Below are 11,902 nucleotides of genomic sequence, written 5' to 3' on the forward strand. Positions count from 1 at the left end.
ATCAAGTTTTTGGCGCCGTTGCCGGGGATTTGATTTTTGTTTGATATTGAACAATTGTTTGTTTAGTTAATTTGGGCATTTTATTTTATTTTCTTTTTACCATTTTACTTTGAGAATTTGTTTATTTTGTTTTTCAGGTGCTTTATTTTATGAGAAGGACAAAAAGTGAAGAAATCAATTTATTCTTTGATCCAGAAATAGAAAAGACAGCAAAAGCTTTAAGAGCAGAATCTAAGAGGAGAAAAGCTGAAATTAAAGCTCAACAATAACAAGAAAGAGCACAAGAGCAAGAGCAATTACAAGAAGAAATGGCCAACAACAATAACAACCGCTCTGTGAAGGATCATGCCTATCCTAACATTGGAGATTTCATGCCAAGTATCACAAGACCAAGAGTAGAAGCTAATAATTTTGAATCAAGCACACTCCGGATGGTTCAACAATCACAATTTGGAGGAAATCCAAGTGAAAGTCCACATGTGCATCTAGCACACTTTCTTGAGATCAGTGATATGTTGAAGATAAATGGAGTTTCTGATGATGCAATTCGACTCAGATTATTTCCTTTTTCCCTGAAGGACCAAGCTAGAGAGTGGTTACATTCATTGCCACCGGGTTCTATCACAACATGGGATGAACTTTCTCAAGCATTTTTAGCTCAATATTTTCCACCAAGCAAGACAGCTAAGCTAAGAAATGAGCTGACTTCTTTCAAACCTAGAGATGATGAGAGCTTGTATGAAGCATGGGAGAGGTACAAGGATTTGCAAAAGAGATGTCCACATCATGGGATTCCTAAGTGGATGCTTGTTCAACACTTTTACAATAGAGTTTCACCAGCTATTAGAAGTACAATTGATGCATCTTCTGGAGGTGATCTTATGGAGAAATATGAAGATGAAGCTTTTTCTGCTCTTGATAAAATTGCTTATAACAACTACCAATGGAGTTGTGAGAGGAATGAGATCAAGAAACCAGCTGGTATGTTTGAGCTTGATGCCATGAATATGATTAATGCTAAGTTTGATGCTTTGACAAGGAAGATGGACAAGCTAAGCATGAAAGTAGATTCTTCAGCTGGAGGTTCTAATAATTCAGTAGAAGTTGGAGCTGCAAATGTCAATTGTGCAGCAGATTTTTCTGCACTTAATTAAGATTTTTCAAGTGAGCAAGTGGATTATGTGGGGAACTACAATCAAAGACCAGGTGGTAACCCATTTTCTGCAACTTATGATCCAGCATGGAGAAACCACCCCAATTTCTCTTGGGGAGGTAGACAAGGACAACATCAGAATTTTCAGCAACCTTCTGGGTATCAACAACATCAGAATTTTCAGCAGAATAGAGGTCCTCCTCCTGGAATTCCTAAACCTCAAAATGCACCTGCTCCACCTCTACCACAACAAGCACAACCAGACAAGACAGCTAGATTAGAAGCTATGATTGAGACTCTACTTGTGAGCCATCAAAGTCAACAAGAAATGATTTCTCAATTAGCATTTAAAGTGGATCAAATGGCAACACACAATAAGATGTTAGAGAATCAAATAGCTCAACAGGCTAGCTCTTCAAATAGTAAAGCTTTTGGGAAGCTTCCTAGCCAACCTGAGAATCCAAGAGAGCAGTGCAATGCTATTACTTTAAGAAGTGGAAAGGTAATGGGGGAAGAACACGAAATTGAAGTAAAGTTGAAAGAAAAGAAAGATGAGTGTGAGAGTGAATCCACTTCAACTAAAGCTAAAGCTAGTAAGGAAGCAAAAGAAGAGAAAGAAGATAAAAAGAAAATAGAAGAGAAATATGTGCCTCCTGCACCATACAAGCCACCATTGCCCTTTCCTCAGAGGTTTCATAAATCACAATTAGATAAGCAGTTTGGGAAATTCCTTGAAGTTTTGAAGAAGTTGTATATCAACATTCCATTCACCGATGTCATTTCTCAAATGCCTTCTTATACTAAGTTTTTGAGGGAGATTTTATCAAATAAAAGAAGGTTGGAAGATTATGAAACTGTTGCACTTACTGAGGAGTGTAGTGCTTTATTGCAGAACAAGCTCCCACCTAAGCTGAAAGATCCTGGAAGTTTTTCCATACCATGTCACATTGGAGAAACAAGTATTGAGAGAGCATTATGTGACTTGGGGGCTAGTGTTAGCTTGATGCCACTTTCCATATGTGAGAAGTTAAAGGTTGGAAATCTAAAGCCCACAACTATTTCTTTGCAGTTAGCTGACAGATCTATAAAGTATCTAGTTGGGATTTTAGAGAATGTACCATTAAAAGTTGGGAAGTTTTTCATTCCAGTGGATTTTATTGTACTAGAGATGGAGGAGGATGTAAGAACGCCCATCATACTTGGAAGGCCATTTTTAGCCACTGCAAGAGCTAATATAGATGTAAAGAATGGGAAATTGAAGTTGACAGTGGGGGAGGAGGAAATAGAGTTTAATTTATTCCAACATTACAAGAAACCAGCTGTGATGAATTCTTGTTATAGGGTAGATGTTATAGAGCATGTAATGGCCCGGCCCACTAGTGATATTGTCCGCTCTGGGCTGAAGCCCTCACGGTTTTAAAACGCGTCACTAGGGGTTACGAACCACCAACTTATAAACCCAGCATCTCTCCCGTGTTTTGTCGATGTGGGATTTGCCTAGGGTGTTACAATCTACCCCCCTTATGGGACTCAGCGTCCTCGCTGAGGTTTGCCCCACCATCGTTCAAGGTTGCATGCGGAGCGGCTCTGATACCACAAATGTAACGGCCCGGCCCACTAGTGATATTGTCCGCTCTGGGCTGAAGCCCTCACGGTTTTAAAACGCGTCACTAGGGGTTACGAACCACCAACTTATAAACCCAGCATCTCTCCCGTGTTTTGTCGATGTGGGATTTGCCTAGGGTGTTACAGAGCATGATGCTGAAACTGAAGTTACTAAACTAGAGGAAAATCAAGCTATTCCAATGCAATGCAATCAGCATAAAGTGCGAAAGAAAAAGTCAGCTTCACCATCTCATTTGATTAACAATGAAGCTTCAAAAGTTAAGCTCAAGCCTCCATCAAAATCACTCAAAAGAGGAGATTCATCTAAAGTTTGTAAGAATATTCTTCAAGATATAGTTGGGATTCTGAACAAAGCAACAGGTATTTTCACATATAATGGGAAAAAGTTGAAGTATAAATTCATTTCAGCACCTGTTGTGAAGGGAGGTAATATTTTCCAATTCCAACCACCATGAGCTTTGAAAAGAAGGTCAAGCTTAATACCTTAAACAAGCACTTCTTGGGAGGCAACCCAAGCGTATCCTTTTATAGTTTATTAATTTTCTATTTCTTTTCATTTTTCAGTTTTTACCCTCATTAAACTCAAAAGTGACATTTGTTTATCTTTTGTAGGTCATTCATGAAGATTGGGCAAATTAACATATGTAGCAAAAAGAAAGAATTGAAAGGAAGCAAGTATAAGCAAAATTCTGCACCTTATCCAGTGCCTATGAACAGTAACACCTTTAAACTTGTGCTAAATTGCTGATATTGCAATCTACTTGATAGCACATGTTTAATTTTGTGTTTTGTGTAAATTCTGTGAAAATGCAATTTAAATGAGGATCAATTTTGATATTTAGGACTGATGTGAGCTTTATTGAAGTGCAAAAAAATAGTGTTTGGTGAGTTTTACCTTTTAGTGTATATATAGTTTGTAAACTGTTAGAAATTTACATGTTTTTGTTTGAATTCTCGCTAGTTTTTCTGATCTATGATTTTATTCTTTATTCATGCTACTTAAAAGGTCAATTTCTATGTCTTTTCTGCTATTCTTGAATGTCTGAAACTTGTCTCAAATGCTGCTGAAAATGTGCTTTTGGTATAAGTTTAGAAAGGAGACCATTTCATTAAGTTTGCAAAAAGGTAATCACAATTGGTGCCTAATTTGAACCATGCTTGCATAAGCTAAATGAACATATACAGCGCTTGCTAAGTTTATGAGAGATGATGAGCTTAAATTTTTCAATTTGGTGGTATTAATGTGTATTTGGTAATTGCTGAGGGTCATGATAGCATTCCATAGCATTTGGACTATTTTTGGTAAGTAAAACCGCAATTTTTCCCAAAACCTGCCGAAACTTGCTGATGATGTTGCTTACTAAGCAGAGTCCTATGCAAATTCTGCTGAACCTTATGCTTAACCCCAAGCATGGCCCAAATTACCAGATGTCTGCCCCACATTTTAAAAAGCCCAAAACTTCCGCCACTTTTATGAAGCCCTCCCGATAAACCACAACTTTCATTCTGCCGACTCCCTTCCCGCACCATTTTTTCCGGCATTTTTAAGGGAAGCTGAAGAGTTCATTTCTCTTCATTAAATGGTGAGAACCAAGATGTGGTCCACCCACAAACCCAAACCCAGAAGATTTTAGCGCTCTGTCAAATCGAAAATGGGTACTTCATCTTCTCTACCCATAAACCCTAACCCTAGGCCCAGTCCGCCGCTACCTCAATCACCACCACCGCAAACGCCGCCGCTACCTCAATCGCCACCACTACCCCAAGGCCAAACACCAACTCTCATTCCGCCAACCCCCCTCTCGCCATAAACTGTGCCACAAAATGAAACACCCATTTTCGAAACTCAGTCCCCAGACCCAATGCCTGAACCTGCGCCAACTCAAACGAAATCTAAAGGTAAAACTAAAAAGGCTGCAGGTAGACCCAAGAAAAGCACTGTCGGAAAAAGAAAAGGAGCGCCCTCTGTTCCTTTCGACTTAAATTCTCCACCTCAACCTTCCTCTGAACCAGTCAGCAAAAAAACTAGGTCCTCCTCGCAAATTCCACCACCAGCGGTCCAAACCCCTGTATCTCAGTCGCCCTTAAACTCTCCAGCAGCACCTGTGTCTTCTGCCAATGATATAGAGGAGGTACTTTCTCCATTACCTTGGGCTTTTAAAGACATGGATATGAAAAATGCTTATGACAGTTTAGCTTCTAAACCTATTTTGGCAAATAAGTATATGGATGAGCAGATTTTAAAAGAGTTAGGCATTTATGACTCTGTATTTGCCTATTTGATGCTGTCAACTGGACTAAATTTGCTAGGATTAGGGAACCAGTGTACAAGGATTTGACCTTGGAATTTTTGAGTTCCTTAAGGCTGAATTTCAAACCAACAGTACCTGAGCATAAGGATGTGATCTATTTTCGATGTGCTGGCATTGATAGGGAGTTAGACATGGATGCTATGAATGCAATTTTTGGTTTTCAAGGTTCGGGCTATAAAAATATTGAGTGGCAACAAACTATCTATGACCCTGTTCAGTTCTGGAAAGAGATTGCACCTTTTGGGCGTTATTATAGACAGAGGACTGCAAAAGCCTCTAGGATAGTTGATCATGTGTTGAAATACCTCCATAGATTCATCTCTTACACTGTTTTAGGAAGGGGACACAGTAACAGCATTGTGGGTGCTGGAGATTTATTTTTCTTGTGGTGCATGAAGGAGAGAAAACAAGTGAGCACAGCCCATTTCCTAGCTACTCATTGGCACCAAATTGTCACAAAGCATACCAAAGGTAGTATAGTTTTTGGAGGATATATCACTGCCATAGCCAACTCATTTAGCTTTGATGCTAGTCTATATAAGCTGCTGCCAGTTTCTGGTGAATCATATATAGACAGCACAATGTTGCTACACATGGATGTTTGTGAGAAAGTAGGACATACCTATACTTTGTTACAGCAGCATCCTGAGGCCAGTGGTACTGCAGACCCAACTACCTGTGCTCCAACAGAACCCCAAACAACCACTGCCCTGCAGTTTTCAGCAGATATTTTGTCCCTCTTAAAATCCTTGGAATCCAAAATAGCCAGTTTCACTATCCAACCATCTGTTCCCTCACCTGACACCATAGATATCCTTGCTACCTTGAAGAGCTTAGAAGTCAAAATTGATACCATGGGTCAGCAGCAGGTCAACCAAAAGAAGAAGCTAGAAAAGAAACTTAAAAAGAGATTTTCATCTCTTAAAAAGAAACAGAAGCAGCAACAACTTCAAATGTTGGAGCTCTACAACAACTTCAAATGTTGGAGCTCTACAACAAATTGGCCCAATCTTATAAAAATTTATATCATTGGGGCCAAGACATGCTTCAAGAAATGAAAGACCTCACAGAAAATTTGGAAACTGCTTCTGAAGCTTCAAATCACAATGAACCTACTACAGGACCTGAAGTAGACCTTGATGCAGCAACAAAGCCTTGACAGCAGAGCTTGATCAGTAGCAGTAGTTTAGTACTAGTTTTAGTTCTTCAATTCAGTTTTAATTTCTGTTTTAGGTTCATTTTGTAATTTTTTTATTTTAATCTTCAAACCTTAGTAATAGTTGTAATACTTTGGTAATTAGTTTTTATGATTATCTTTGCACTTCTTTCCTTTAGTTTACTTTATTTTATTTTATCTTCTGATATGGATATAGTTATTCTATGAATGCTTTTTGGTTTAATTCTTGATTTAGCTGTTAGATCTTATTTCTTTACACTTTTTCATCTTCTTGCACATTATTTTTGCACTTTATCTTTTCTTCAATCCTAATTTTGCTGACATTGATGAGCTGCACAATTTTCTTTGAGCCGCATATGTTTCACATCATTTGGAGGTAACTGTTTACCCTTTTACTATTTATGCCTATGGTATGTTGCCAGTGGTTATGCCAATGCTTATGCTTTTGCTTTACCCTACGTAACAGGTTAAGCAACATCTTAAGCAGTGTAAATTCATACATTTGGGATACCTTTTCACATTTTTCTCTCTAAAGCTTCATTGTTAATATCATTTTGAGCTAATTTTGAAATACTTGAGCTTATATTGATTTAATCCCCAATTGTATATATTCCATTCATTGATTAGTTCACACAATTTTGCCCATCTTTGCGTTCATTTTAGACATTGAGGACAATGTTTCATTTGAGTTTGGGGGTGAGGGCAAAAAAATTTTGCAAAATTTTTAAAATTTTCTTTAAAATTTTCATTCATTCATTTATTGCATTTCATTCATCCATATATAGATAATCCATACACTTATACATATACCACACACATGTCTATACTCATATATATACATTTGCATATAGTTTTCATATAGATTACACTTAGTTTTAATTTGATTTATGCATTCATTTTAGGATCATGCATATCATAAAAATAATTTTTTACCTTATCCTTAGAGGATTGAGAGTTGCTTTGAAGAGCAATTAAGCTTAATTTTAGAAGGGTTTGATGGATTGAAAGTTCTAGATAGGTGCAAAGTTGTTAAATTCTTGCTTTAGTTTATATCTTCTTAGCAAAGGGCCACCCAATCAATTGCATTGACTTTGAGTGCTTAGAGAAAACTCTAGGGTGAAAAGTAGCTAATTGATATCTCACCAATCCTAGAACAATCTTTCTAAACCTTTCAAGGCGAAATCATAGCATACACTTGAAAAAGAAATGATCTAGGCATTCTTTGAATTTTAAACCCATATTTTAGCCTTAGCCAACCTCACTTAAAAATTTCCCTTTGGAACCAATTTGAGCCTACATTTATCCCTCTTATTCCTTTGGAACCCACATTAATGCCTAGCCATAAACCCAAACACTTACCTACCCTCCATGAGAATAATTCTTTGAGTGATAGATACACTAATAATAATAATAATAATAATAATAATAATAATAATAATAATAATAATAATAATAATAATAATAATTAGTTGGGAGAAGTGATTAAAAAAAAAAAAAAGCTAGCAAGTTCAATTATGGTATGTAAAGTAATTCACCACCCAAGTACACAAAGAAATGAGTTTGGGGGTGAATTGAAAGGGACAATTATAATTCAAAGTCAATGTTATTTATGTAGTCCTTTTAAAAGCTTCAAAATTATATGCTAGCATTGGTGAATAGTAGTAAAGTTCCTTCCCCCATTTGAAAAAAAAAAAAAAAAAGAGATAGAAAAAATTTTGTGTGTCTTGATCTTTTAATAATTTGATTATTCTCATATTTTGTTACCTTTATCCTTTTCTTGTTAGCCACATTATCACCCCCTTAGCCCCATTACAACCATTGAAAGTCCTTTTGATCTTTTGATGGTGTTTTGCTACATTAGTGGAGATTGGAATAGGAGAATTGCCTATGGGATTGGGATATCATTAATCCATTTATTTACTTCCATCATTATTTGAGACACTTTAGTTTATAGATTACCCTATAGTCTATTTAGGCATGATTATTCTTTGTGATTGATTGGTTTGGGCTTGATGATATAGATAATTGACCCAAGGCTAAGCGGTGATAACTTTGGTAAGGATTGAATTCTTTGCATCTTGAAAGTGGGTATATAGTGTGTTGGTGGCTAAAAGTAAGTTTGAGAGTTTGGATAAGTAATTTTCATAAATTTAAGGTAAGGTACCCCAAATTGCATTAATTGTTTTTAATTTGCTTGAGGACAAGCAAAGGTTTGAGTTTGGGGGAACTTGTTATACTCATTTCATATAGGCATTTTAGGATAGTTTTACATCCATTTTGCCCTTATATTTTAGAATATTTTATGTTTTTAGCTTTATTTTAGCTTATTTGTTAACTTTAGATACTTTATATTTGATTTTTGTAATTTTGTTGTTTTTGATAGGATTTTTGTGGCAAATCAAGGATCAATGAGTGCATTAGGAAGTGATTTGAAGAAATTTGGAATCCTTTAAGCATGGAGGAAAGTTGAAGAATCAAGCCTTGCAAGAGCAAGTTAGCCGAAATTTGCTTGACACTTTGCTTAAGATCCTGCTTAGGGTAAAGCGGCAGTGCTTAAGGTGCAGCACAAGTCAAGCATGAGCAGAAAAGTCTATTTTACTCTAAGTTTGCCGAGATTTGCTGAAGGTCTGCTTAACCTTAAGCAGACAGTGCGACCAGAAGCTGAAATTTCCTAAGAAGCTGCTTAGGGTTAAGCCGAACCCTAAGCAGGCTACCCAGAACGTGAATAGTGCTGCTGACTTGGATAATTTTATACCTCATTTTCTATCCACTCCTTGGCCCTTATTTACTTTTAGGGCAACTTTTTGGGACGATATAAATTCATCATTTCTTAGTTTTTGCCACAAGAGGAAAGGGAGAAAAGGAAGGGAAAACAAAAAGGAAAGAAAATTTAATAGAGGAAGAGGAGGAGACGCCATTTCTTTTGGGGAGGAGCTGCTGCACCAGTTCTGGAGCTCCAGAAACCAGAGATTTTGGTTCTTCTACCTGGGGTTTTTCTATTTTAGTCCTCTTATCATGTTTTTCTTTACTTTTCCATCCATCTTTCTTATAAATGCCATCATGAGTGAGTAAACTCTTTAGATTTCAGAGTTGGAAAATATGTTTTAGATTAATTTGTGGATTTGGATTGGGTATTTCCTTATTTTACATAAATATGAGTTTTGATTCCTTCCTTGTGTGCTTGATTTACTTGCCTAATGTTGATATCCATTGGGTATTGTATTAATCTTTGATTGAAAGACCGAAAGGTGAAAGTCATTGATAGATAATCAAGGATTGGAACTTAAAATCACCTAGATTTAGAAATAAACTTGGGTTTTAAGAGGAATTAATGATTGGTTACAAAACTTAATGGGTTTTAAATTAATCAAATTTCGTACGAAAGTAGGTTTGATTATTTTAGAACACACTTTGGTTTGCTTGAAAAAGAAATCAAAGGAATTTAGAATTAATCACCTTCAAACTCTATTTTTCCCTAAAAATTGGAATGCCCAAGACAAATCCCAAATAATTAATGCATAAACCCCCAACTCTGAAATCATTTTTTAACATAATTAGACTTTCATTTAAATTACCCATTGTTAATTTAGTTTAATTGCAAACTAGATTTAGAATTTATTTGTTGCTCTTTACCCATTTCAATTAGATTAATCAATTTACCTTGCTCGTTTACATTTACCATTTATTCATTAATCATTAGCCCAAATAATCGCTTCATTCATAGTTTGGTACTCAAACTGCAAATCCTCGTGGGAACGATACTTGATTCATCACTTTATTACTTGAGACGACCCGTATACTTGCGGATAAGTCACATCATGAGGGAACAAAAGCTTGAAGTAAGCTTTAATGGTGGACAAACATGGAGATGAGAGGGAGAGAGTGAGGGGCGGCAAGTTGGGTTAGGAGGACAACTTTTGTTTTGTTTTTTTTCTTTTTCTTTTCTTTTATCAAATTTATCCTCTTGAAAGACCACAAAATTTATCCAAAAATTAATTTTTAATTATTATGTTTATTGCATCATGCATGATGTCATCACCTTTTTCACTTTTTCTTTCTTTTTTTTTTATTTATTTTTCAATTAGTTCTTTAATTTAATTTCCGATTCTGAAATTTTCTTTTCTTCGATTTTATTTGACAGTTAGGTCAGGAGTCAACTCTCGAGGTCAATTGACCAAATTGCCTCTCGCCGGTTCGACCCGGTTTGCAAATAATTTAATATTTCTTCTGGTTCCCTGACCTAATTATTTGACTAGCTTAACAATTCTTTTTCGTGATTTTCTCTTTTCCACTGTGTTCGCAATAGTCCTAAGGACCGTAACGTCACATTTTACAGTTCAAAATTTGAGTTTAAATCGACCTCGCAGTCCTTCCCGAGAAGGTCACCAATCGCTGTGACTCTCGGCTCATTTAACTTCTTATGTTCTATTTTTCTTATTTATACTTAACTAATTGACAATTACTAATTATTTGTGTTCAGGGCTTATCTAGTTGTCTTAAGTGTGATTCTAATCCTCTTAATTATCCAGACCGACATCGATAACCGGAATAATGAAATATACCAGGCTATGCAAATAGGGGTGTTACAAGTAAACCTAGATCAACCTCTCCCTCCAGATTCTTCCATCTACCCATCCTTTCCAAGAGCTCTATTCCAATTCAATCGAAAAAAAAAGTAAAATTCCAATTCTAGCAAAATAGTCGGAAGATCAAACTTCTCCTTAAATCCCAAAAACATTAAGGATTTGTTTTATAGGAAAATAAAGTGGTTGGAATTATAAGAAAAGTAAAATTTTTATGAAAAAGGAAATTATTATTTTTCTTATAAAATTTTTTGTAAGTAAAGAAAATGATTTAATTATTTTTCATGTTTTGATAGAAAGAAAAGTGATGAGTGAATTTTTTTATATTTTTACTAATATGTGTATCTTAAACAAATAAAATTATATTATAAAATAATTATTAGAGGGAAAAAAGAATAAAGAGAAAAACAAAAAAATTAAAATTATTTTCCCCACTTTTCCACATAATTCTACAATTCTTTTCTTTTTTTTTTCTTTTCTTTTTTACAAAATGAGGGAATTCATCTTTTACTTTATTTTTTTTTACTTATTTTAACTTTTTCCCCTTCCGACTATTTTCCTCCTTACAAAACATATCCAAAATCAAAATGCCATATTCAAACAAAGGAACAAAACTCCAAACCAAAACATTAAGATTCAAGTAGAAGAACAAAACCTTAAACAAAATCAAAAACTGAAAAATAAAATTGGAGCCCTTGGCTTTCCATCACTAGTGGTCTTTTTCTTCCCTTTTTAGATTCCTCTTCCAATTTCTTAGCAGCCTGGGATTTGAAGCCTTCGGTTTCACGCTCGCAAGTTCGCGTTCTTTGCTCTCGGCTGTTGGTCTTCTCTATTTGTTTCTTCTACATTGCCAAGATCCGTGACACCAACAAGAAAATCATTTTACCTAAATGACCTGGTGCTGTAACCAATTGTTGTTCTTTATATATATATTTTTTTAAAATTTTATTTTAATTAAAAATAATAAATAATTTTTAAATGAAAATAATATTTTATTTATACAAAATAATATTTTATTAGAATAGGATTAATTTAAATTTGTAAGTGAAGT

The 11,902-nt window shown here is 35.4% G+C and overlaps 1 protein-coding gene and 1 non-coding gene across 2 annotated transcripts; one reads left to right on the forward strand and one right to left on the reverse strand.

The window, feature by feature from the left end:
- Positions 1–686: 686 nt before the first annotated feature.
- Positions 687–793, reverse strand: LOC131169781 (small nucleolar RNA R71). The gene has a single exon (XR_009140689.1). It is a non-coding gene; the product is annotated as a small nucleolar RNA R71 (small nucleolar RNA).
- Positions 794–1,658: 865 nt separating this feature from the next.
- LOC131183072 (uncharacterized) lies at positions 1,659–7,608 on the forward strand (the record flags this gene model as incomplete). The annotated part of the gene is made up of 3 exons (XM_058152937.1): positions 1,659–2,495; positions 6,153–6,192; positions 7,589–7,608. Coding segments are annotated over exons 1-3 (897 nt in total), but the record flags the coding sequence as incomplete, so codon positions are not given.
- Between the last annotated feature and the right edge of the window lie 4,294 nt (positions 7,609–11,902).

This window comes from Hevea brasiliensis, chromosome 1, assembly GCF_030052815.1.
Source record: "Hevea brasiliensis isolate MT/VB/25A 57/8 chromosome 1, ASM3005281v1, whole genome shotgun sequence".
In the NCBI taxonomy this organism is placed as follows: Eukaryota; Viridiplantae; Streptophyta; class Magnoliopsida; order Malpighiales; family Euphorbiaceae; genus Hevea; species Hevea brasiliensis.